The 27,132-nt window shown below is 46.6% G+C and overlaps 1 protein-coding gene across 1 annotated transcript in view; it reads left to right on the top strand.

The window, feature by feature from the left end:
* The window catches only part of Plexb (plexin B), a gene marked incomplete in the record, with an annotated part of 139,820 nt that extends 122,571 nt beyond the window's left edge, over positions 1-17,249 (top strand). Inside the window, 14 exon segments of the mRNA XM_077683653.1 lie at positions 631-727; positions 1,164-1,550; positions 1,736-1,912; positions 2,140-2,383; positions 3,190-3,332; positions 4,094-4,287; positions 5,314-5,602; positions 6,630-6,783; positions 7,230-7,394; positions 7,969-8,141; positions 9,392-9,552; positions 11,218-11,506; positions 13,392-13,466; positions 14,519-17,249. Of these exon segments, the coding sequence (XP_077539779.1) occupies positions 631-727; positions 1,164-1,550; positions 1,736-1,912; positions 2,140-2,383; positions 3,190-3,332; positions 4,094-4,287; positions 5,314-5,602; positions 6,630-6,783; positions 7,230-7,394; positions 7,969-8,141; positions 9,392-9,552; positions 11,218-11,506; positions 13,392-13,466; positions 14,519-14,626 (2,656 nt within the window).
* Positions 17,250-27,132: the final 9,883 nt, after the last annotated feature.

Below are 27,132 nucleotides of genomic sequence, written 5' to 3'. Positions count from 1 at the left end.
TTGCCTGGCCCTTGAGAGAATTTCACTCCTACGGTGGAGTGTTTGGGTATGTAACTTACACCCAACGTTTCCACCAGTGCGACTGCATTTAAGGTTTGCTTTGCGTTTACCTGCTTTGAGAGGTATTTTTAAATGCAGCGAGAATTCAGAGAAAGCAGAGGTTGTGGGTCACTGTAATCATTTGTTCCGATCAACAGCAGCCACAGTGGAGAGCCACGGTCCCCCTTTTTGTGCTGGTGCAACAAGTTAGCTGTGCCAAAAGGTTGCGTTCTTTACTTGTTCCTTTCCGTTTCGCTGTGAAGCTCAGCTAAATTTGCTTTTTTCAGCTAGTAGTGCCTTCTATTTTAACTTGTGTTCTTGGCCTGATATATCATGTAGGCAGGCTAATTTTTGTTATTCGTGGCATTAGTTATGTTAGATGTGCAGAGAAATTTGTACCAGCGATGTTGGTGATAGTAAATGTAGATTATTGCTACCTCGTCCTGCATCCAACCCTTACCCAGACGTGTAGAAGCGTTCTCTTAATCTCACGTGTTCATGCTTGCGGAACGTGTAATTTAGTATGTTACCAAACGCATCTCCCTTCCTTTGAGTGCTAAGTTCCACTCTGGTGTTCTGTTTTGCTCACAGGGGAGGGAGGAATGTCATGGTCACTGGAAGCAACCTTCATGCAGTGCAACAACCAAGGATGGCAGTCTTTTTCGATAACCAGGTCCTAAATGAGACGGTAAGCCCAATATTTCTGATCATGCATTTGTGAGCCAACCATTCACAGGAATGAGTGTGAACACAAAAATACATGCTGCGGTTACGGTGCAACAACCGAACTTTCTTATTTAGAACCATTTCCGTATCCATATCCATATCCGTATCCAACTATTCTACAGGAATGAAGTGCGAATATAAAAATACATACTGGAGTTACACTGCAACAACCGAACTTTCTTTAGAACTATTTCGTATTCATATCTGGATCCGTAGCCAACCATGAAGAGCATTAGAGGTGAGCGGAAAACAGAATCGGGATGTTTACTTGGCAGGGGCGCCAGTCGACTATCGTCTTTCGTCGACGTTTGCAACGAAAGGAGAGCAGTTGCACGGCCATTTTTTACCTCCATGATCAATACATGTGGCTTCAAGTTCACCCCTCCGTCACTTCGCAGGTGTGTGAAGTCCTGTCGTCAACCCTGATGTCCTGCCCGTCGCCGCCAATCAACGCTGAGGCCTACCGCCAACTGCCCAGCAGTGACCGGCAGAAGAGCCTGGGTGGCGGCAAGGACAGCAACCACCTGGGTGGCCACCACGGTGGCGGCAACTCCATGGGGGGCCACCACGGCACGAGCTACAACAACGACCAAGATGCCGGTGGACATCGGGATGAGTGGCGTTTCCGCATTGGCTTTGCCATGGATGACGTGAGCAGTGTCTTGGAGCTGCCCCGGACTTTTCCGCTGCTCCACTCGGACTTGGTGTACGTGCCGAACCCACAGCTGCACCGCTTCGACGGGGACGGGGTGAAGCTCTACAAGGGTGAACTTCTCGTCATTGAGGTAAGAAGCTGTGTCCACTAAGCGGCACGGTGTGACATAGACAATCATTCTGAAACTTAACTATGTGTACAGGAATTCTCACTAACAACAGCTCCGCCATTCAAGTCTTGCGCATGAGTGCTAGCTTCCCTGGATTTTTTTTTCTTAATTAAGCTTGACCGACGATCGTCCTTTTTCCCCCCCAGGGCAACAACCTTCGCCTTGCGAGCACAGAGTCGGAAGTGAACGTGACGATTGGAACGCGACCGTGCAATATCACTTCTTTGGCCATGAACCAACTGCTCTGCTTGCCGCCAGAGGTCCAACCCTCAGGCACAGACGAGTTGGGCCGTTGGACTGAAAATGGACTCCCCATGGTTGTGGTGAGCACTTCTCGCTGACTTACTGTGAGCTGTACACATATTCCTGTTTACCAATGTCAATACCCCGTCACTGTTGTTTCCTTCGCTTTCAAAATTGTAACTTTTGAGATCCCCTTGTTAAACCAAATGGATGTAGCCTTATTCAATGGGACATAGTTTAGGTTTCTCCTTGGTAGCCCTTTGCGTGCCAAGGTGGCGCTCTGAGACCGCTGCTGTTCACTGTGCAGGTTCGCATTGGCGGAAACCTTCGGTACGAGGTGGGCTTCATGCGTTACGAGGTGGCCAAGACGTACAGCTTCCCTCCAGAGGCTGTCGCGGGTCTCGCGGCTGGTGCACTTGCTGTGGTGCTCCTGAGTGCCGTGATCCTGCTTGTCCTGCGCCACAAGAGCTCGCAGGCAGAGCGGGAATACAAACGCATCCAGCTGCAGATGGATGACCTGGAGAAGAGTGTCCGCATCGAGTGCAAGCAAGGTGAGAAGTGGGTCGAGGCTATTCCGAAGTGGTCAGGAAAAAAAAAAGGTGTGGAAGCAGTAGGTTAACTGTTATTTTTAGGTGCAGAGTACCTTAAGACTGCACAATGTCCGTCTGCGTCCGGACAATAGAGCTCAATAGCAGCTCAATAGAGGATCAATAGAGCCCAAAGCAGCTCAATAGAGGATCAATTCGAAAGCGCGAATTCCATGACGAGACGCAGCCTGTGATCCCATAAATAACTTATCCAATTCACTCGTAATTTGGTGATTCCTGACAGACTATTTGTTGGTAGAAAAAGTGAGAAGGAACAGATTTTTATTGACTTATTAGCTTAATTTTTTGGGAATACTTGCATCAATGTCAATATTAGGATTGTGAGTGCTTGGCTTTTCTGAATGTGTGCAGGTGTAGCTGCTTGTATTCTACTGTTTGAAGACATGGCTTCAGCATCATGTGAACAGCTTCATGTAACTTGGAACTTCAAATAATGTCTGCGTACCTGTCACATGGTGAACTCAAAGTAAAATTGCGGTGGTATAAAAATTCACCGAGAAATCTCACATAACAGTGTGCCTGCCAGGTGTTGCCAGGTGTTGCTTTAGTGTATTGAAATCCAAAAGTTTACTTACCCAAAACTCGCTCATGTTGTATGCTTTGTTCAGCTGTGTGAATTAGCGTTGGCGGTTAATTTGCTTATCCTATGAACATTAGCACACGTGAAAAGGGTTAGCATTATAAAACAGGGTAAATGCTCGAGTGAAAACTGAACGCCTTTCTTTTCTTCTTTGCCTTTCCCCTCTCAGCGTTTGCAGAACTGCAGACCGTCGTCACTGACCTAACCAATGATCTTCAGTCCGCTGGAATCCCAACCTTGGACCACCGGTCGTACATCATGAAAGTCTTCTTCCCTGGCGTCTACGATCACCCACTGCTTCAAGACAACAAAGTGAGTGCCTGGTATTCCTCTTGCATGCTCATTCATCGCTTTTTTTAGAAACTATCCTTTCAGAACAATTGAAGCGGTTTTCTGGCCTGCTTTTGATAACGCCTAACCGCACGGCCTGATTGATTTTTAAATGCAGAGCATTTCTTTAACTCACGATGTCACCCATTCTAGTTGTCCATCGTCGTCCGCACCCCTCCCCCTACACTATATAAAAAAAAAAAAATACTTACCGACGCCTGGTTTCGATCCCACGACCCTGCGGGCGGAACACAAGGTACATGGTGCTCTACCTACTGCGCCACAAAGCCAACACAGAATGGAGGGCTACGAACGCGCCTTATATCCTTGACTCATTCAAACTACGTCAAGAAGCTGCTGATACAACACATTCACTACCTGTGGGCGGAACGCGAGGTACATGGTGCTCTTCCCACTGCGCCACAATAATCATACCCACCTGCTAATAAATGATGTCACGGGACCACGTAATTACGTCTCCTCATTTAATTACAATACAACAACCAACAGCAACAAGTGCAACATTAACGTAACGCAAACTACTTAACGTCGTGCGCCCCCGGAAATGCTCTGCATTTGATCGTGCCCCTCGCGAGGGGGATGTTTAGTTTCCTGCCGCAGCAAGAACCAGGCGGCCTCCTGCGCAGTTTGTGGCGCATACCCACTTGGGGGATCGGCCAGGATCATTTCACTTACTACATGCCGGTTATGGCAGGGTTTGACTCGAACTTTCTTTGTTGCAGCTGAAGAACAACGGCATCTACAGCAACTATGAAGTGGCAATGTCCCAGTTCGAGCAGTTGATTCTGAACAAGAGCTTCCTCGTGACCTTCATCAACACCTTGGAGGGCCAGAAGTCGTTCACCATCCGTGATCGCGTGAACGTGGCCTCTCTGCTGATGATCATCTTCATGGGGAGGCTGGAGTACGGAACTGAGTGAGTGCACGTGCTCTGTTTCCCTCGAAGGGGATGTTTGGAAAGTAGTTTATTTTGGACCGATGATTGTGTACATTGGGCCTCGTAGTTCCTTTAGCATATAGCCATGATATTGGTTTTTTGCGAAGATAATAGGGGTTGACAAGGGACTGGCGGGCATGCTACAATCGTTGATAAGCTGGTCTAGATCAGGTTTATTTAGGGGCGAAATAAATTCGTGCTTAGCGCGTAGCACTTAGATTGTGCAGCCTTACGGGTGTCACCTACAGCGCTCATTAGTGTTTGCAGCTTTACGTAGCTGCTTCATTGTCGCCGCTTCATCTTAGTTGCCGCCCATCTTCAAGGCTACAAGTAGCATTCAAATACTTCTCATATGAGAAGTATTTGAACGCTATTTCAAGTAAAGTCGCATAAAATGTAACAGTGTTCTCTGTTTCATACTTGCTCAGCTTTAATTGCTTGCATTGGAGCCATTGGTTCCATTAACATCTCCTCTGACATGGTGCGCTTACAGTCCTGTTCAGAGGTGGCAGCTTATTTAAATTAGTATTCATCCTGACATTTATTTTGATTTACAGTGAAAGGACCACACTCGCACCCTCTTCCAGAGGTAGCTCTTTGAAATGAGCGTCCTATGTCATATTGAGTGCGACTGTACTTGCATGTGAGCCATTGATTTCCATCCCGACCTTCTTTGATGAAGCAGGCTGCCAGTCTCTTCTACTGGTAGCTGCTTACATTGCCGTTATAGGTCATATTGAGTGCGGCTGTACTTACGTGCGAGCCGTTGCGTCTTCTGTTGACAAAAGTTCTCCTTTTTACTTCCTTCCTGGCCTTCTTTGATGAAGCAGGCTCGCAGTCTCTTCTACAGGTAGCTGCTTAAATTGGCGTTCTAGGTAATATTGAGTGTGACTGTACTTACGTGCGAGTTGTTGTGTCTTCCGTCGACAGTCTTGCAGCTTTGTGCACGCACGGTGCTGACCTGTGCTCTCCCCCCCCCTCTCCATCCACCCCCACGACACGCAGCGTGCTGCGGACATTGCTGCTCCAGCTGATCGAGCGGTCGGTGAACAGCAAGCACCCGCAGCTCATGCTGCGCCGCACCGAGTCGGTGGTGGAGAAGATGCTGACCAACTGGCTGGCCCTGAGCATGTACGACTACCTGCGCGACTACGCGGGCTCCTCGCTCTTCCTGCTCTTCAGCGCCATCCGCCACCAGGTGGAGAAGGGCCCCGTGGACGCCGTCACCTACGACGCCCGCTACTCCCTCTTCGAGGCCCGCCTGCTGCGTGAGCAGATCGACTACGACATTGTGGTGAGTGGGCACCGGGTACTTCCGGCTTCATTTCTGACCAGATTTGTAGATTCTAGCTGGAATTGACAGCCCCTAACTAGAAAAATTCCTGGTCTAGCTAGAGACAATTATTTCCTGCTTGCAGATTTTTTTCCTTCCAGGTTGACTGACAAATGCTAGCTGGAAGTAATAGCTGCCAGCCGGAACAAAATCTCCATCCAGCTAGAAATGAGCTAGAAACTGGATTTCTAGCTAGAAATATTTCTAGCTAGAAGAAATTTCTGGTTTAGTAATCCAGGTCGAAAAAGTATTATTTTCACGTGGCTGGCTCTTCCTTGTAGTTGTTCAGCGCTGGGAAAAAAATATGTGGGAAACAAGAACTGCTCAAAGTACGTAATGTGCTGCACTTGCATTTGTGCCCATAACGCAGTTCTTGTCGCCCGTACATCTATTCTATTCACTGCCAAGCAATGCCTAAGCAATAAATGAACAAACACAAGGATGGAAGGAGGAACCGCTTAAACGCAAATGCTTGCATGCAATTTTGGTGAATTGGCAAAGACCTATGTGGAAAGCAAAGCTTCTCCATGATACAGTCTTAATTAAGGCACATGCCTATTGTTTATTTACAGCTGCTGGTTCATAGCCTGTCCTCAGGATGTACTACTTGCCCCCCTAGTGCTCTGAACAATTTGCCAAAGAACACGTGCATTGCTTCAACCCTTAGTGGCTTTTAAAGAATTTTCATGCTATTCTTACGCTAGAACACAGTAGGGCATGCATTGGAAAAGGTGCAACGACTACTGTTACACTGATTCTGAAATAATAAAAACCGCTGCTGCTGAGAGGTGCTGACTGAGACGAAGCGAGACATAATACCAAGCCATTTTTAGAGCAACAATGACAAAGGGCAAAGCCAGAACATTCTTATCTGGCTTGGATTGGATTGGAATGGAGTGGCAGGGCTGGAAAGCTGCTTTTGGTGGCTGTTTGTGACACGTGTCTCTATAATTTCCCGTCTCATTGCAATTGTCCCTCTTCTGTGCAGACCATCCAGGTGCTGCAAGAGGACCAGGATGAGAAGATTCACTGCAAGGTCAATGACTGCGACACCATCAGCCAGGTCAAGAGCAAGATCCTCGACACCCTGTACAAAAACACCCCCTTCTCTCTGAGGCCGTCCATACACGACGTGGATCTTGGTGAGTTGCCGACAAGGGGCTCTCAAATGCGGTTTCATCATCGTCATCAGCCTATCTACACCCACTGCATGGCAAAAGCCTCTCCCATGGACCTCCATCTATCCCAATCCTGTGCTAAATGCGACTAATTTATCCCCGCAAACTTCTTGATCTCATCTGCCCATGTAACCTTCTGCCGCCCTTTGCCATGCTTGCCTTCTCTACAGATCCACTCTGTTATCGTTTAATGGCCAACGGTCATCTTGCCTTCGCATTACATGCCCTGCCCATGCCCATTTCTTCTTCTTAATTTCTACTAATATGCCCTTAACACGCGTTTGTTCCCTGACCAACTCCGCTCTCTTCTTGTCCCTTAATGTTACACCTATCAATGTTATGCCAATTAAGGTTGTTATATAATTCTTGAAACGTAGCTTCTGCTGATCTGTGACCTGTTGCCCATGCAGAATGGCGGAATGGCCGGAGCGGCCACCTCATCCTAGCCGATGAGGACATGACAACGAAGACTGTAAATGGCTGGAGGCAGATCAACACCCTGCGGCACTACAACGTTAAGGACTCTGCTGTCATGAGTCTAGTCATGAAGCAGAATGACAGCTTCAGCTCCAACTGTAAGCATGGTTTTGAAATGTCTTCTTTCCGTGCCTGCTCACTCGAGGAAAAGCCAGATGCAGCATAAAGATTTGGAGTCTGTTAGGAAAGCAGCTCCTTGTAGCACTTTATGGGGGAGGACTTAATACAAGGTTGCATTGCGTTTGTTTCTTTATTTCTCACCTTTAAAGTACAGTCTTAGACATGTAGTACTTGCGGATGCCCTCATCCATTTTTTCCCCAATTACCATGAAGGCCTGAGCTTAGATCGAATACAGTACACTGAATAAAGCAAAACTGACAAGTCAAAATCAGCCTTAGCTATGAACCCATTCTGTTATTGCTTATTTAGCTCACTCTTGTTTGTTTAAGCACTAATGATATCAGTTTGCCCATTTTAAGATGAATGCATCTTGTGGTCCTCAGTATTTGAGTGTGTTGCACGTGCATACATCAGCATTTTCTGATCACTGTAGCTCTGCTTAATGTCTTGTTCTATTTGTGGCCATTGTAGTGCCTTGCCGTCTCTCTCTCTCTCTCTTCCTCTCACCCTCTCTTTTCCTGTCCTGAGCGAACGCGGTACTCATGTTTCAGGCAATGTCTCGCTGAACTCCATGTCTCCCATAGTGTCGTCGCACTGCGAGCTTGAGCACGGCATCAAGTACTGGCACCTAGTCAAGCCAGAGGACGAGACCATCGGCCAGCCAAAGGACATCTACCACAAGGCCATCCCGGAGATCTTCCTCACCAGGCTGCTCTCCACCAAGGCAAGCGAGACGCTTTCGTTAGAATCGCTCACCTGTAGAAATGGTACCTAGCTAGGGATTTCAGGGGAATTTTCTTTCAGTGTCGAATGCCCCCCAACATTCTTTTTTGCTTCCGAGTTTGTGTCCAGGGTTGAAAAGTCTCCACTCCCCCATAGAAAATAGTACCTTGCTAGGGCTGCTAGGGGTGATTGTTTTTAGTGCTAAATGCCTGCTTGCATTCTATTTTGTTTCTAAGTTTGTGTGCAAGGTTGAAATGCTTTTATTTTTTGCAGTTCTGATTTTTTAATCACACTTCGGCTTGTATACACAGGCTTACTCAAGCACTAATTACCATCATTTTGGCTTCTGTGCCAGCTAAACTGTTGGCATCTCTTGAGATAAAAACTGCAAGTTTATAAATGAGAGTTATCAGTGTATATCTTCGTAGGAGGTACCTAATTATAGGAATGGCCTTTAGGTAAGACTGATAGGGTGGTAAAAAAAGAAGGGGGGGGGGGTTATGGCATGCTCAAAAGTGGTAACAAACGCCTCCAAAACACACATTTATTTTCTTTGAAGAAGGTCCTTGTGGTAGTAATCTGAACCTGTTCATATCCTACTCGTATATTTTCGATGATTGCGTAACTGTAGTGAACGGTGTAAACAGCCCTTGGAAGATGCTTTTGTACATTGTATAGTTGGCATACTGAGTAAGAAATTTATATCGAATTTTTTTTCAGTACCTATCCAAGTCAATATTTCCATGTTCAACAACGCTATCCACGTCTCGTTAAAACTATAATGCAGCCCGCTTATAATTTACTGGGTTATTTGAGAAATTAATTTCTAGCTATCTTTAAATGCACTTATAAGTCTATGTTTCCAGGCTCGACTCGACTTTCAACACACCGTCGAAACGAGTAATTGCAGCCTCCTTTAATTTACTGGGTTAGTTAGTGTCATATGTCTAATTTAAATGCTTCAGCTATAGTACCTTTGTGGCAAAAGTAGGCACTAAAACTGACAGCGAAACAGTTTTAAGAATTTTTTGGCTGAAATAACGGTTTGCTTCGAGTTTGGTCCTTTTGCTCACCCGCGCATTGTTAATAATTCATTTCGGACTGCTGCAGCACAGTGGTTCTTTCCTTGTACCAAAGACGCGGTATGTGTGATCTCATGCTTTCCACGATCACTTATTTCATTCACTGCATTCCAAGTTGCACAAGTCCTAACTGCTAGGTTGCGCTTTTTGCTGTTCCTCTTTCTCACAGGGCACTGTGGAAAAATTCGTCGAGGACTTTTTGAGGACGATCTTGACCGTCAACGAAGCCCTGCCGCCAGCGATCAAGTGGCTTTTTGATCTCCTTGACGAGGCCGCACATCGATACGGCATCATCGACCCCGAAGTGCCGCATGCCTGGAAAAGTAATTGGTGAGGGGCAACAACTTTTCCCCTTCTGTGTAGGGCAGCAGGAAGAGGGCCTTTGGAACCTTGCGTGCAGAGTTACTCGATATACACCAGTTTCGAAACTGCCTGCAGGCCCTATGTATTAAAAACCGGTATGCAGTGTGTCCCCTGTGCTGGAGGAAAACAGTGGCAAGCACGGAGCAAGTTGACTATATCCTGCCATCTTGACAGAAAGTTGAAGTAGTTCTGAAGTTCTTGTGGCTGCTGCTGGAAGTAACAAAAGACAAACTGGGGAAACATAAGTAAACATTACCTAAGTCCGTGTTTCTTAATTTGAAAAAGCAAGCTTTATTTTGTCAAGTTGTGTTACCAATTACACATTTAGCAGAGTTCAATTTTTTGTCTGCTAGGTGCAGCACCAATACACTTGCCTTTCAGCTTCAACAAAGCATCGATGCTTGTGTGGCTCGGATTTTGAAGTGTGTTCAGTCAAACCGTGCAATAACGAAACTGCCGGGGAAAGCCAAAAAATTCGCTTCTGCGGGAACTTCGTTGCCACAAGAATGGAACACTAGCGACAGAAAAATCGCCCGCAAACCTAAAATTTATTTCCGAAAGTCGGTTCTATCACTTTGCGAGCTTTACCTTGCGATAACTTCACATCTCAGCTCTCACACTATGAGAAGTGTTTCATTGCCAAGTCATGCGTGCCCAAGAACGATTGAATCGTGTCAAACGCATCCAGAACATCTCGTGGGTTTGCCTTTTCTGTACGTTTTTCTGCCTGGTCCTCGGCACTGAGTATATCCAACGAGCATGCAAGCGAAGTCCAGCTTATTCTGTTGACAAACTTTGCCAGACAGTGGCACCTCGTTGTTCGAATGCTGTCTGCTAAACTAACTGAGCACCGGTCGGTTGACATCCAGAAAGGCCGCAGCCGTCACTGTTTTGCTTTGCGCACGTGGCCGCTAAATTGTGGCACCCTTGCTTCTCACAGTGGTCAAGCGAGCTGCAGGTGCTTCAAAACTCGCTGGTGCTATCCTCTCTTCTTCCACTTGGGCCACTGAGTTGGGCAATGATGGCTGCCTTACCTTGTAGTGACAAAAACTTCCAGTTTTCATTGAAAGCAGACGTGCTGATTACCGCCGCTGTTCAGCAATAGTTGGCTACTGTAGCCCAAGCCAAAGACGTCCCATGAGTCACCATGTGTTGCCCCCTGGTGGTGTTGCTGCGAGGCTGTCTCCATGGCTGCCTGTTGCGCACTTTTTTATGTAGACAAATATGGCGGTGGCAATGCAAGCGCGCTGTGGCAGAAGTTTACGCACTTTGAGTCTGAAAAGAATGCCTTCGAGCACTTTTTGGACACTGTCAGCCTCAAATGGGTAGATAAAATGCCAATCAGACTTGCAGCGAATTTTCTTAACGTGGGATCGCATTCCCAAAAACATTTAATTTCTGCGAAATACGAAATGCATGAATTTTTGTAGACGTTCGCCGGGGATCTGAAAATATTTCGTTGCCGCGGGAATTTCTTACTTGCAGGATTTCGTTATCGTGTGGTTTGATGGTGTTGAAGAACTCTGGTTGCACGTGCGTTTTAAATCACTTGTCATGGTGTTTCTCATTTCTGGCGATCCCTCCGCGGAGAGAAGGAGCTGACGGCCCTTGAATTTCGTTCCTCGCACGCAGCCTGCCCCTGCGCTTCTGGGTGAACTTCATCAAGAACCCGGACTTCATCCTGGACGTGCAGAAGACGCCCATCGTGGACTCGTGCCTGTCGGTGATCGCCCAGACGCTGATGGACGCCTGCTCCACCTCGGAGCACCGGCTGGGCAAGGACTCGCCCTCCAACAAGCTGCTCTTCGCCCGCGACATCCCCCGCTACCGCCGCAAGGTGCTCGACTTCTACCAGGGCATTGCGCTGCAGCCCAAGGTCACCGACCAGGAGATGTGCGCCGCCATGCAGGCGCTGTCCCTAGTGAGTCCCCGCCGCATTCCGTCCTCTTAGACGGAATAGAGTTTCATAGAGCATAGAGAACGCATAGAGTTTCATACAGTAACACCGTACTTACCCGATTCTAACAGGCACTTTTTTTCTGGAAAAATAGGCTGAAAAATCGCAGGCGCATTAGAATCAAATACGAAACCGAAACTGCCGAAACAGTGGAAATTTCATCCCACTCATTACCATCGCCGTCTCGAGGTGGCGCCAAAGCTTTTAGCAACGATTTTTCGGACGCAGGAAGCATAAGTGCCCAGGCTTTTCTATCGGCATTCATCCAAATCGTCAAATCGTTCCACCTATACGCTTGATAACAGCAATAGCAGCAGCGACTCTCACACGTTCAAAACGAGCAGACGGCTGAAGCGTGCGCCTCTGGAGAAGCTCGTGGGATGGGCGTGCGAGGCGTAGGCCACGATCTTATCAACCATGATTAAACGTTCGTTCAGAAGTGTGGCATCGCGAACACGCTTGACGGGACCGAGGACGAAATGTTGTGGGCAGCGGAGAGAGACGAGAAGTGAGATGAGTGAGATTACTTCGGGAAATAAATCGCCTGTTTCTCTTGCATTCGTTTGTCTGGGTCACAAAGTTTCGCGCGTTACAATTGGCGGTGCAAATTTTTTCTGCTTTTTTTTTCTGCCAGGAAAATCGGGTGCGCGTTAGAATCAGGTTAGTATGGCAACTAGAGGGGAAACTAACGCTACTGTCAACGCAAACACCGAGGCGGTGCGTGCGCTTCGATGATTGTGTAGGATTGAAACGGGCCTGTGGCTGCGCAAATTGTATTTTTTGACAAAAAAACTCATTGCCTGGTTCGTCGTCTACATTACAAGGCGAACAAGAAAGTTAGTCACCAAAAACTGGTTTTGTACAAAATAAAACGGTGCATTTAAATAAAAAGCAGACGCGGAGTCGAGGAGGTTTGTGGAGTAGGTTTGCCATTTGCCGTCAACTACACCAGGACGGGAACTTCTTTAAACGCTATTTGTAAAAGTTTCGGCACTTGTAGTTTATAATACTACGAAAGCTTTGTGCCCCTAAAAAAAAAAAAGAAACCGATTACCTTTGTATGAGTTATTCTAGCCTGAATTAGTGACATTCATCACGCTGCGTTCCTATCAGCCGCTGGTACTGCTGATCTACTCTGTAGGAGCCGGCGTTCGCATGAAAAGTGTGGTTGTTCAAAGCAGTTCATAACCGTCGTCGGCTTTGAAAATACATTGCTCTTCTGATTGAGCATCGAGGATCACCTCTCAGAAAGCACGGAGGATCACCTCCACATTGCCTTGGGATGACAAGGGCACTTATTGATGCAGGTAAATTTTTTAGCTGATTTGACATTGCAGATCTCTGGCATTCAGGAACAGTTAGGGAAGCGGGCATTGCACTTCAGAAATTTCAATTTCGATGTCGGTGTGTCCTTGGGGAAAACTCTGCTTGTTGCATTGCCATCCCTTGCTGCTCTTTCGCCCCTGGTTGATTTTCCTATACCACAAACATGTCCGACACAACTGCATATTCTTGATGTGTATGAGACGCATTTTTTCAAGCAGATTTCACGTCTACTCAGAGGTCACGACACGTTTGCTGCGAAGTTGCGTCAAACAAGCAACCACTGTGTGGCCGCAGTTCCGACAGTGCTTGAAAACTTTGTATAGTCCTTTTTTCTATCGCGGCCTATCGTTGAGGAGCATCTACCACCCTCCACTTTCGGCATCTATCGGATGCATTTGGGCTTTGCGTAACCGTTGCATTTGAGCGTGCCACCCCATGTACGCTTTCTGTGGCCGCCACTGCAAGTGGTGCTTTTCTTGTCATCGTTGCATAAAGAGGTGTTTCCTTGCCCTTCTCTTTCCAGGCACATTCCTCCGAATTCGAGCCTTCAGGTGCAGTGAAAGAACTGTACGTGTATGCAGCCAAGTACAGAGAGCAGGTGAGAACTCTTCCTGTTTTCTTGTTTTTTTTTTTTCACGTATATTGATAGAAGAAATTTGCACAAGAAAGTGTGCCAGCTAACCAGCGCTTTCCAAGGAAAAGCCTTAGCCCAGACTTTTCTTCCCTGAATTGTCTCGTGCGACAGTCTACATTCATCGATAACTTTCTATGAATGGTGTCTTATTACCATTTATTTAGGAATAATAGTTCCGTTTAATTTTTATGTGCCGAGTACTATTCTCCATTAGCCTGATTACTATACAGTCTTGTTTAAGGAATTAAACTTTTTTCCCCTGAACCCGTAGGGGCTTCATTTTGGGTGCCTTTTTAAGTGTGTGTGTATCATAGGTGGTGCTGTGGAAAATAGATTATGGGTAAAACTCGTTTTGTTGTGCAGGTATGTGACCTCTGGTACCAAAGTCTAACATATTATGGCACTATTCCACTTGTTTTTTTTTTCGCATCCACCTTTCTAGTTTTTATGTACTTATTTTGGACCCCAACAATTTATTTGTTCCATCCTCAAGAAAATACCTTTTGTATAAATCTAGAATACATCTAGAAACGTTTGTGTCCAGTGGATGTCCATTAAATGTCCAGGGAATGTCTGCTGGAGGTCGGCAATTTTGCGTAAGCTTGTGATGTCCACTGGATGCCCTATGGATGTCAGTGTTGCATCGGCTTATGTTTAGACATTTAGTTGATGTTCTCTTCTTCAATTTGGCAGTTGGCTGTTGCTTGAATGTCCCAGGAACGTCTACAGTTGCTGTGCTTTGCTTTGCTTGGAACTGGCGAAATCATTTCTTGGACATACGCATAAATCTGCAGATGGAATCACTGAATTTTAAAACCAAAACACAACGATGAATTTGGTTCTTTCCAAGTATGCTCGTGATGAGGTTATTATATTGGAGATTGAGGCGCTACACAACGTGGACCAGAAGAAACACGTAGAAACAGACACGGGTTATTACTACGAACATAACAGCAGCGAAGGAAGTCACAGCTGCCATTCTCTTACTCACGCGTTCCCTGTGCGTTTTTCTTCAGGTTCTCATGGGCCTGGAAGGCGACCTTCACTGCCGAAAGCTGCACCTCTCTCACAAGCTCCTAAACGTGGCATGCACCCTCGAAGGTGAACAGACTTCGATGTGTTGATAGACGGACCGACGCCTGCACTATGCAACGAAGAAAAGTGTGGAAGGCGGAGCTGCTCGTCACGACAGAGACAGCCGTTCTACGACTACAGGACTCTGCGCGCGTGTGTGTGTCGGAACGAGCGTCAACCGATATGTGTGTGTGCGTGTGCGTGCGTGTACGTTTGTGTCGTCGTCTCCGTGTGCCTGCTGACGAAAGAGAAAAAAAGAAAGACTTTCTTTTCACTTATTTATAAGTTGCGAGAAGAGAAGAGATGGTTTCCTAGAGCGCGCGAGAGGGGCTGCCCCCCTCTCCTTCTTCGAGTCAAGATGTACGAAAGGACTGAACGACCAAATGCACAGGGACATAGACGAAAACTTTTTAAGAAACGACAAAAAATTTCGGTTCGGATGCAGGGTCTCCTTTGGTGCTGTGCGGCGGCGTGCGCCCCCCGTCTGCCCACCGTGCCGTCGTCTGCACGCGTTGTCGTCGGCAAGCACCGTTCTATTTATAACTACATGTGCCTCTGTGAAGAAGAAGAAGAAGATGATGAAAGACACTATGAACCATTGAACAGTGTGCAGTTGTTCGTCACCTAACCCTGTGAGTTGTCAGGGGTAGTTTGTAAGCGGGAATGAAGTCGCCATAAGGGGACGGATGCGGGAGGGAGGGAGAGGGGTGTATTTGCGAAGGGGATGCACGGGCGAATAGCCGTTGGAAGCTATTTTTAAGAAAAAAAAAAAGAAAAGAAAGAGCGGGCAGACTTCGTTCTACTTGTCGCAATGGACGCGGCGCGGGCTGCCGCAGTTGTTGTTCATCACACACCCGTTTTTTGTACATTTTGTATAGTAGCGCCATTTTTTGAAATAGTTTGTTGACGTGGCGAGCCACGTCACACGGAGCATGCCTGACCATTGTTTGAGACTGCCAGCATTGCCCATTCTAAGTCACACAACACTTCGAACGCGCTTGGTTTTTTTTTTTTCTTCACCTTTTTTTTTTTCTCGACTGCCGAGCGTTTCATTAATCCTGGAGCAATGCTCTCACCTGTGGCATAAGAACGCGTAAGAGGTGAAGCGACCGCCCCCCTTTTTGTGACACGTGCCGCAGAATTTGGGCGAGCCACTTAAATGCGCGTTCCTGCGAGCTCGTTTAAATGTGTTTTAATATATATATAATGTACCTGTCTATGGCATTACGTATCGGTGGCGCAAACTGCGACTGGCTGAAATTTGAGAGTTTGAGTGCAGTATTTTTTTTTTTTTTTTGCATTGAAGTCTCGCATGTTTTAAATTCTGACGAGAACTTGTGAGTCGCGTAGTATGTGGCTCACACTTTCCTTTTTATCTCCTCGACAGAGCCTGAATTCTCGCATTTGGCGTCTGAATATCGCTTACGTTTACTGAAGGCCACATTTTTGTTCTGAAGAGAAACGTTTTTAATCTCACTCTGCTGGGAGTTCTCTGTGTAAATAAAACTATACTACAGTGGTTGAATATAAGAGGTGCTGAAGCTGTTTTGGAAGTGACATTGCTGTAAGAAAAGTGACGCTTATGTTTTCTTGAAATTACACCTGCAGCAACATCTTGTGGAATAGTTGTTTTGTGTGAGTACATGTTTCGCCTGTGATACACCGATCTCGCGCGACTAAAAAAAAGGGGGTAAAAGCAGCACTGAAGCTTCGCCGCAATGAAAACGCCGTCAATTTATTCCCTCCTCGCTGCGGTAACTTCTCAAACCAGCATTTCTTGTACACTGCAAAGTTCACTGCTACCTAAAGCAACAATAATTTTGACTACCCACGATTGTTAAACTTTGCTGCTTTTGGCCATTCATCGAAAGAGCTGAACTACCAATGTTATAAAAATATTTTGATCCTGAAACAAGCAAGCGGTCACATAATCAAGGACGATTTACCCTATCACTCGTGTCTTTTTGATACCTTTGAGCTTTAAGTGTCTGTACATGCTTAGTTACGTTCGTGTAAACACTGTGGTAGGGTAAGCTACCTTTTCCAAGCAGGAGGTACCCTGACTGAGTTTAAATTCTTACAGCTACACCCTTCATGAAATCAATTTCTTAATACACACTTTCCGTGTCTATTAAATCCAGTAGAATGTCTGCTGGAGGTCCAATTTTGCATAAGCTTGTGATGTCCAGTGGATGTCCTATGGATGCCAATGTTGCATCTGCTTATGTTTAGACATTTACTCGATTCGTAATAAGAAGCTTCACTGCAGTGCTGAAAATTGGCTCCAGCGAGCGAATGGGTACAAGAAGCAAGTTTATCGTAAAAGTGCGGACGAAAGATATCTCTGCTGGCTGTAATGATTCGAAGCACGTTGTTCGCCAGTGGTTGCGGCTTCTGACAATGGGTTTCGCGCAAGTCGGTTGCTGGCATGGCAGCCAAGAAAAAAAAGTCTCGTCTGCGCTGTTTGGCTATCTGATTGACGAACCTATACAGCTGGTCCAACAACTACCACCTACGGTCATATTTTTGATACTGGCCCACCCCAACCCCCACCAATGCCGTGAAGTATAAACAAAAGCGTGACTTGCGGTGCAAAAGTGCTGTGCAGATGGGGCGCTTTTTCGTGTAGTAGCGTGTTGCCGTGCTCTGCCAATAAAGAGGAAAGCAGGTTCACGAGTGGCTTCTTTCGTTTATTTTGAAGGGTTTGTTTTTATTTTGAAGGGTGTGTTGCTTATCTAGGCCCGCGACAAGAAGCACACTGGTATTGGCTGGTCAAGGAAATGGAAACCTTGCAAGGTGATCGAAGAGTTAGAACGAAAGGAATTCTAAATGTGGCTGGAAGCGACCTACAGTCAGGAACAAATAGAATGTGAACACAACAACGTGAACCGAAATGCACTGTTTATGCAACCTCATTCTACGTGGGTAAAATTCTAGCATATTTAATATGCAGTACTTTAGTAACAATTTCTGAATGCCCCTGAATGACCTAAATACCTGCCATCCACGAGACCCCGATCTTCTATTTAGTGTGTTCCATTTTGTATTTCAACAGTTTAGCAAATCGTAATTTTTTGTGTACACTGTAAAAATACCAAGAAATTGCTGAGTGTGCACACGTGAGCGCAAGCCTCGCGTTGATTGCCGGGCAGTTAAGAAAACCAAGAAAATTCCTAGCACTCGTGTGTGCGTGCCTCGCCCTTGACCACCCAGCATCCCCTGTGCACGTTGAAGCCAAGCATACGCATTTAAAAAGATTGACCAAGATTGGCAAAAAAAAAAATTCGCCATAATCGTGGCAAGACTTGCTCAGAACTAGAAAGACACGCCATAGCGTACGCTCCTCCAAGGTGATGTGAAATAATTATCGTTTCCAAAAAAATGAAGGAAGCTCACACTTACAGCAACAGTGATGGAGGGAAGGTGGAGTAATGGAGAGTAATGATGGAGTAATAATTGACTTCGTTTGTTTTTGCAGCAGCGCAGAAGTAAATCGACTGAAACCATGGACATGAGTCATTGTGATGGTCATGAAGGTTGCATGTAGCTTCGCTACCTTCAAGTGTGACGTGTTAGAGTGAGCTTCCTTCATTTTTTTTCGTTTTTGCGTTTATTTTAACCTGGCCTTGCATTGCGCTGGACGGTGTACGCGTTCTTAAATTTATTTTACACAACAACGGGAAGCTTTTGATGCGAAACAGTGCATCTGTGTCTGTTATTTTTTTACAAGTATTTTTTGCAGATTGCTTGCATGACACCTTGGTTGTTGGAGGTCAACGAAGGTCTGCGGCTTACCTAACAGTGTTGCAATACACTTGCTGGGAATAAGGATGGTGTGGGAGATGTGTGCTGAATTCATATTCTGTTGGGCCCGGGTTCAAATTGGTGACTCGTGTAATTTTTGTTTCTTTTGTTTTTATTCTGATTGCGTTTTTGGGCCATTTTTTGGACCATATTTAGCTCACGTCAGCGCTGAACGCCGAGGTTTTCGCTCAATGTATTGCTTTAGCATGAATTAAAATAATAAAAAAAGGCTGAATAGACTCTACACAGTAACATTATTGCAGTTCTGATTCTGGCCTTGATTGTTGCTATGAAATGTAAAAAAAAAAAGAAATACTGGCAAAATTGTGGGATTGGAGCAGGGAAGTGGAACTGAGATAAATGCTCTGACCAACCATCCTGCTCTGGGAAAGGAAAGGGGTAAATGTCAACCTATGGGGGCAGTATTAGAACCTCGTTGATACGTCTTAAACAAAAATGCGAGAGACAAACATATTATCCGGGAAAACGTACTATCCAGTAAGAATCGTGCTATGGGGCGTTTTTATTGTTCACAATTGAAAGCATAGTAACCGGAAAATCGTATGAACCGGGAACGTATAAGCGGCGTTCTACTGTAGCTGGTGTTGGGACAGTTCACCCTTCCCTAATGGGGGGAGCAGATGGTGAGGAATTTCTTGATTTTGGCAGATTGATATCTTAAATTTTATCTTAGTTTCTGTGAACGACGACGACGCCTTCCGCCTGGTCCGAGCGTTCATCGTGTCTCGCATCACTTACTCGGCCCCGTACCTCCAACTAACAAAGGCGAACAGGAACACGCTAGACACGATCATAAGGAAAGCCACCAAGACGGCTATGGGCCTGCCCCAGTACTCGTCTACGCAGAAGCTGCTGGACATGGGGGCACATAATACGGTAGACGAGCTCATAGAGGCTCATCGTTCCAACCAGAGAGTGCGACTGAGCCAGACTGAGCACGGCCGAGCAGTCCTTCGGAAGATTGGTTGGCCCATCGAACCACAGATACCCAAGCACCCTCTACCTCCGCCGTGGAGGGAAGCGCTCAAGACCAAGCCCCTGCCGCGCAATATGCAGGCCGGCAGGAACGACGAGAGGCGTGCCGCGCGGGCACAGGCACTCGCCCGACAGCTGGAAGCAGACCCCCGGGTCCTCTACGTGGACGCCTCACTTCCCCAGCACAGCAGCAAAGCAGTGGCCGCCGTCACGACCATCGACAAGCTGGTGACCAGCGCGTCGCTACGGACGACAGATGCCAGCCAAGCAGAAGAGATGGCCATCGCTCTCGCCCTCACGCACGGAGACGTGCATACGATCGTCACTGATTCCAAGACGGCTTACGGCAACTACCGCAAGGGGATCGTCTCCCACGCGGCCATGGCAATTCTCGCAAAGCGCAGCCCACCGGGACGAGACGTAGAGCTCGTGTGGGTTCCGGCACACTCGACAGTGGAAGGCAACGCCCTCGCCGACCACTACGCCCGCGAACTAGCAGACCGGGCCGAGGACGAGTCGGAGCTACCGCACCCAGTCACGAGCTACCGCGAGATTACCACGCTGTACAGGAGCGCCAGGTGCAGGCTTCCCGTGCCGCACCAGCAACTCGACCGCAAGCAACAAACAATAGTGCGCCGCGCACAAGCGGGGTCACTGGCGCACCCAGCTTTATTGAACAAGATGTTCCCGGCAGAACACGACCCCATCTGCCCGTTCTGCAAAAAGACGGAAGGCACCCTGCCGCACATACTGGCGGAGTGTACTGAGCTCAAGAATCCCCTACCTTCCCTCCCCCTTCCCCTTCCCCCCCTACCCGAGCGATGGGAGATCTTGATGTCCAGCCCCGACCTGTCGACGCAGCAAGAGCTCGCGTCCAGGGGCCAGGAGCTATTGGACTCATATGGGACTCGTGACTAGGGTTCCACCCCGTCTGACGCCTGCGAGCGTCACCTGAAATGGGCTCAGCGAAAGTTGTTTCTCTCTCTCTCTCTCGCATCATTGCAAGGTGCAGAATGAGGAGACTAATCAAGAGCTAGTTCTCCAAAGATAGGGTTGTAGCCTGCGGCAACCATAACGGACATGGTGGGCAAGGTTGAAATTACAATTTCTACGCGCACAGGCTGCGAGTTTCAACAGACCTCGCTGGGAGCATCTTGCCTGAGCAGTATAGTTGGCCTCGAGCAACATTTTAATGATTAAAAAGCAGACCTGCAGGCTCCTAAAAACGGAGGGATACTTTTCAAGACACTTGTGCGTGCCGGCATACACACGTATGTGCAGGTGCAGTCATAAGTAATTGAAATGAGGATTCGTGAATATCGCAGGACATTTAATTCTCTTACTGGCTTTATGACAGGCATTACTGGTTTACAGAAGGCTTCTTTTTATTTTAGGGAGGATGCAGCCAGGCAGCTTCCGGAAGAGGACATTCCTGTATCTTTACGAGGCCGTGTTCCAATGTGCAAGTGCCATCAAAAGCAATTAATTGCTTTTGATGGCACTTGCTGTGAAAACGCAAGTGCATGTGGTGCCGCAACGTCGCAACAATTTACAAAAAAATCAATAAAAAAACTCGTGGTGGCTATGTACAGACACGCCTGCCTAAAGAAAAATTGAGCAACTTGCAGTAGTGGTACATATACGTTAGTGCAATGTTACCCAGAAACATTGCGTCAACATAATATTAGCATTGCTCCAACATGGGGGCAACGTTTGAAGGGTGTTGTTCTAATGTTTGGATAACGTTGTCTCTGATGTTCACCAGCGTTGCTCCACTACTGGAGCGTACCTTCCAGCCACGTGCGGTACACATTTGAACAACGTATGAGACGTTTTTTGATGACGTTGCAGCAACTTTTCATCTACATTTTCGCAACGTGCATACCACATTTAAGCATATCCCTGCACTAATGCTCTGTTTTTAGGTAGACTAAGGAGCTTCCCAACTTAATTTTCATTTCCCGTGTCACTAACGAAAACTACAAAATTCTTATGCGCCCTATACATTCCAAAACCGTCCATGCTCTTACACTGTAAAGACTAAACCGGCAGTCTGTATTCGGCTGAACAGTGGCAGTGCACGAGTGCGCTAAAAAGTTCGTCATTTCATTAATGTTTGAAACCAAACTGGTAGAACCTTATTATGATTCCTTCCTCAGATCTTACGACAGAATTCCAAATGTGGCAAGATTTTGCTCGACTTGCACAGGACATGTCTAACCGCAAGAGCATGGTCAGACACCGCCGTCTTTGTGTTATTATTGTTTCTTGCTAAATTTAATGTTTGATATGGCATTGAATAATGAACTTAGCAGTGGCTTGCTATGCCTTATCCAGGAGTGGTTCTTACACTTAAAGGGATGGCCGCCCCAGAAAAGTTACTGTATATGAGCCTTCAGATAGGCTATAGGGCATTTATGCACGAAGCATTGAATACTTGACAGAGAACAATTCAACTATTTCAGAACACCAAGAGGGAGCTCAGTACAGCAGACTCGACATTTGGGCTGTACTGAAATGTCGACCAGCTTCTCATGTTCGCTCAGAGCTCTGATAGAAGCGACGAGATGGGCTGCGTTAGAGACTCAAAACAGAAACGGAAATCACAACTGGCATGGCTTGACAAATACCGATTTATTTATTTATTTATTTAGTAATACTGCTAACCCCAATGAAAGGGGTTGTAGCAGAGTGGTTAATACAAAGATACATTTGTACACATTTGGATGACAAAACATCCAAACAACATCACAGTACTTCCGTGCAAACAATACAGCAATTCCTCGAGCTCAGCCTCGAGATTGAACTAAAGTGCATTTATCACACAACGTGAGAAACATGGATCAGAAGCAAGATATCAGTTTTTTTTTCAGGAATGTATGTACGCACAGACATCTACTAACCAATAGGACAAAATTGAAGCAGTGATACACTTTTACAGCAGCAATTTCAACTTTCAAGATGAATCTGGAATCTGTCAATGTCATTTTCTGTAACTATGTGTGCGTTTAGGTCATTCCAGTCTATTACGGTTCGAGGAATAAAGGAGTACTTAAATACATTGTTTCGGTTCTTAAATGGTACTAAACTGAACGGATGTCGTTGCCTTGTTGCGTACCCTGAGGAAAACTCAACATAGTCCGATGTTCTGCTGTGGAGCCTCCTTTTCACCAGTTTAAACATGAAAAGCAATCGACAAATACGATTTCGCGCTGAAATTTGTTTTAAGCTTGCTCTGGCAACTAACTGAGAAACTGATGTTATTCCATAGCTGTTGAAGATGAACCTTACTGCCTTATTTTGTACCCTTTCTACTTTGCGAAGATTAACAGCAGTGTAAGGATCCCAGATGATATTTGCATAGTCCAGAATTGGAAGAATAAGGGTTTTATATGCCAGGAGCTTAGTGTCACTTGAAGCATTACGTAATGATCGTTTTAAATAATAAAGTGTCGACATTGCTTTGCTGGATATGGTATCAATATGTTTGTCCCAATGGAGGTCATCGGATATGATGAGACCGAGGTATTTGAAATCTTTGACCCGTGTTAATGTATTACCATCGGCGGTGTAGTTAAAAAGAAGAGGGTGTTTTTTGTTAGTGACAGACATAATAGCACATTTATTATAATTTACGGACATCTGCCACGTATTGCACCATTGCTATATTTTGCCTAGGTCGGTGTTTAGTTTTAGTTGGTCGTAGGGGCACTTAATTTCGGAGTATATAACACAGTCATCTGCGTACAGTCTTATATTGACGTCACATTGGTCTACAACATCATTTATAAAGACTAGGAATAGTAACGGGCCCAGTACTGAACCTTGTGGTACGCCAGAGCACACATTCAAAACTTCTGAAGTAGTTTCTTGGTATAATACATATTGCTTACGACCCGTGACAAAAGAACTAACCCAATTACAGAGCTGGGAATTTTTTAGAAGGTCCGTGAGTTTGATGAGTAACTTTCGATGGGAGATCTTATCGAAAGCCTTCGCTAAATCCAGAAAAATTGCGTCCACTTGAGATCGTTCGTTTATGGCTGAAGCGAAATCATGGGTAGTTTCAACAAGTTGGGTTATTGTGGAAAAACCGCGCCGGAAGCCATGATGGGTGTGAGACAGAATTGAATGGGTATCGAGGAAAAGGGTAATGTGTTTGTGAATGACGTGCTCCAGCAGTTTGCAGCAAGTGCTCGTCAGAGCTATTGGGCGATAATTCGGAATATTCTGTTTGCTACCTTGCTTGTGTAGTGGTTTTATCACCGACAGCGTCCAGTCATCCGGCAATTTACCCATGGACAGTGATGCATTAAATATAATAACCAGAAATTTAGAGGACCACTCGGCATATCTTTTTAAGAAAGCGTTTGGTATTCGGTCTGCACCCGGGGATTTCCTTATATCTAAGTTCAAGAGCAAAGAAAAAATTCCAGCCTCGGAAATTTGCAGGTCATCAATTGGGGGTATCCCTTTATATTTATCAAACGGTGGCCTTACGTTGTTATCGTCTGTAAATACTGACTGGAAATGGTCGTTGAAAGCATTAACGATTGTACTAGCATCAGAAGTACAAACGTTACTGATGACAAAACTGTCAGTCGTCGACACCTTAGGCGATATCAAGCGCCAGAAGCGAGAAGGCGATTCCTTTATCATGCTACTCAAGCGAACGTCGTAAAAGTTGTGCTTTGCGTTTTTCATTTTGTCCTTAAGTTGACGCGAAAGAAAAGAAATGTTATCATTCAAGTTTCTGGGAACAGCTCTTTTACGTGCTTTCCTAAGCCGGTTGATTTTCCTTTTAAGGTGAATTATTCCGCTTTGCGTGAGGGGTAATACTGCCATGTTCATGTAATTTTCGCCATTAACAGCGCTGTTCCTGTGCTTGTATCTGTGGGTTTGTTGGTATTTGCTGAAATTATTGCTAGCGATATAACGCTTCTTGTATGCATGATTCATAGCCTGTCGTTTTTTTAACAAAACACCTGCGCTACACGTATATTTGTAGTGCAGGCCTTATCTTAAAAAGAAAACGAGAGGCTAAGGTAACGTAAATTATGTTATAACGTAAGTGCATAAATTCGATGCAGACTGCACAGAATGAGCTCCATTGGCCTTACACTGGAAGCTGCTGTACGGGCGTAGAATGCTTATATGCCAGAATTTTTTTTTTTTCCATTTGGGACAAGAACAACTAAATGAAAAAATCTCATTCTTGCTGCAGAACTGTGACCTTCCCACTGTTTTATGGTTCAATTCCCAGCTGGAACTAGCTGGTACCAGTTGGGACCAGCAAGGACCAGCTGCGCCCAAATGGGAATTTAACCATACAGCACCTGGGACCAGTTATAATTTTCTCTTGGGTTACCTTCGGAGTCGAGGTATGGTGATGGTCCCGGGGACGTGGGCTGGTCACAATCGGGTACACCGTGGTTCATCTGAAGTCGCTCTATATATACATGTCGCAGGGCCGCTTGGAGGGCTTGGAGTTGGGCGTGTCTGCTGCCTGTTTCGGGCAAAGGTTCTGCGCCTGGGGAGCCCCGTGTGCGGACGTGTCGGATCGCGAGCACTGCAGGTGCTTGCGCTAGGCGAGGACTTTTCACTGCTCGGCCCAGAAGGTAGTGCTGGTAGCCCGTACATGCCTGGTAATGGAGAGGGCTCATTGGTGTGAGTCCCCCTGCCCTTGCCAGCAGCTGGTTCACTCCCTGTGAGATGCACGCGATGTGGACGAGATGGGCTGGTTCACAGCCATTTTCGGCACTGTTGCGGCAATGGCAAAGGTTACGTAAAACACCTGTCTGTGGTTACCATGCACACACAGGCTCTCCATCGTGGGCGTCAGACTTGGACTGCGATATGCAAAGGCCCTGCACGCGAGGCTGGGCGCTTGGTCGCTGCATCAACAGCCTCCTGGGATGCTGCAGAGGCGCCTGCCAGCTGGCCCCCTCTCTGCCTTCTCGACGTTGTCCAGGAGCGCATAGGTACGATGTTCCTTTGGTGCGCTCCAGTTCCTACGTAGTGAGGCTCACCAACCCCGTATTCGGAAAGCCAACTTACCGAATGACATAAGAAATTTTTTTCATAAGGACCGTAAAAGGTAGCATGAGAGAAAGCCAGCGTGCATTTCAAAAGTCATCCATATGAGAATTCAGTGGCCTTGTCGAAGTGGAGCAGTGAGGGTCAGTTAATGCAGGAGGAACGAACCTTAGGGGGTTGTGAATAGACAAGCAAGTTGGCTAAGGCGCTGGTCTTCGAGGGGATGGGGGATCGTGTTAACGGTGCCAGTTGAGAGTAAGCGTATTGTAGAGGGGTTGGCTGGAAGGCGAAGTGTTGCTCTGTATACCCTGCGCTGTAAAGCTTGATTGATTGTATCGCTTAACGCGCCGACGCAACGCAGGCGACGAGGCGCGTTTTTTAGGTGCGGAGCACCTTAGGACCTCACAATGTCCGTCCGCGTCCGTGCGCATAACATTCAAAATCGCAAAAAATCACACAGGCACCGGCAGGATTCAAGCCTGTGTTTGGTAGACCAGACAGAGGTAGTGTCAGTCGTCGTACCCATTGGGCTACGACCGTGAGTTAGTACCCGAGAGCAAAACGGCTTACACCCTCGCCTGTAAGGGTGCGGAGTACCTTAGGACCTCCCAATGTCCGTCCGCGTCAATCCGTGCGCACACCACCATTAAGCGAAAATCTGTGCGGAAACTATCTAAAAGGGTACAAGAGCACTCCAAAACACTCGAAAACAGGCACTAACATAATCTAGCAACGAGAAAGCGCGCAAAAGCACCGGTGTAGTCAGGTTGTGATCAAGTTGTAGTACACAGTGACTGCATCGAACTACGCTAAATGGCGCTACGCGGAAACACGAGATGGCGCCGCGGTGCACCGCGCATGTATACGGGTTCTGAAAATCCCATACCCTCTTCCCGCCATGGACGGAAACGAACGTAAGACGCGTCACGCTGCTGCTAACGTCTACGAAGACAACGAGCTTCCGCGGCAAGCGGAGGCAAAGTGACTAAAATCGAATGACGGTCGGGGCGCAAATCGGATTTCACTCGGGGTGCAACTTGGATGTCACGGTCCCCGTACTCCGCACCCTCGCCATTATGCACGGAGTTGAGATGCTGCCATTTTTTTATAACGTGCGCCTAACGTGCGCCGAAATCTCGTACACACGGGTGTTTTTGCTTTTCGCCTCCATCAGAAAAGTGATGATGATGATGATGATGGTTTAAGCTTAATGGCGCAAGGCCGACATGGGCAAAGAGCGCCAAATACAGAAAAGTCTCCGCCGCGGCCGGGAATCGAAGCCGCGACCTCGTAGAAGCATGACTGAAAGTCTATAAAACTAATTTCGTGTAATCTGTGGTGCCTAAGGATGCTTATCGGCCTGCTCCCTTCCCTACTATGGAGCTGTAATAAACCGGGTCGCCAGCCCGCAGCTGCTTCCGTTCCTGACTGCTGCATATGTGTAACTTTGGCTTTTTCTTCTTGTTCTTCTTTGTTTTTCAGATGTTGCATTCACATGGCTTCAGCGCGCTGGCCTTGTTCGACAAGTCAGGACACCTCTTTGAAGTTCCAAACCCGAAGCGCGTCCAAGCCTGCCCGTGTTCTGTACAAGCTTGCAATCATCCTTCACGCCGCCAAAACATGACGTCGTAGCATCTCGCCATGTCGCTCATACTCCTTGCTTCAATTGCGAAAATAAAAGAGTTTTCTAGATATTTGCTGCCTCTATCAAGGCTCCTGA

Source organism: Haemaphysalis longicornis, unplaced genomic scaffold (assembly GCF_048455015.1).
Source record: "Haemaphysalis longicornis isolate Haplotype H1 unplaced genomic scaffold, Haemaphysalis longicornis Haplotype H1 scaffold_9, whole genome shotgun sequence".
NCBI classification, from domain to species: domain Eukaryota; kingdom Metazoa; phylum Arthropoda; class Arachnida; order Ixodida; family Ixodidae; genus Haemaphysalis; species Haemaphysalis longicornis.
Note: the sequence above shows the minus strand (reverse complement) of the source record. Positions and strands in the feature narration are given on the sequence as shown.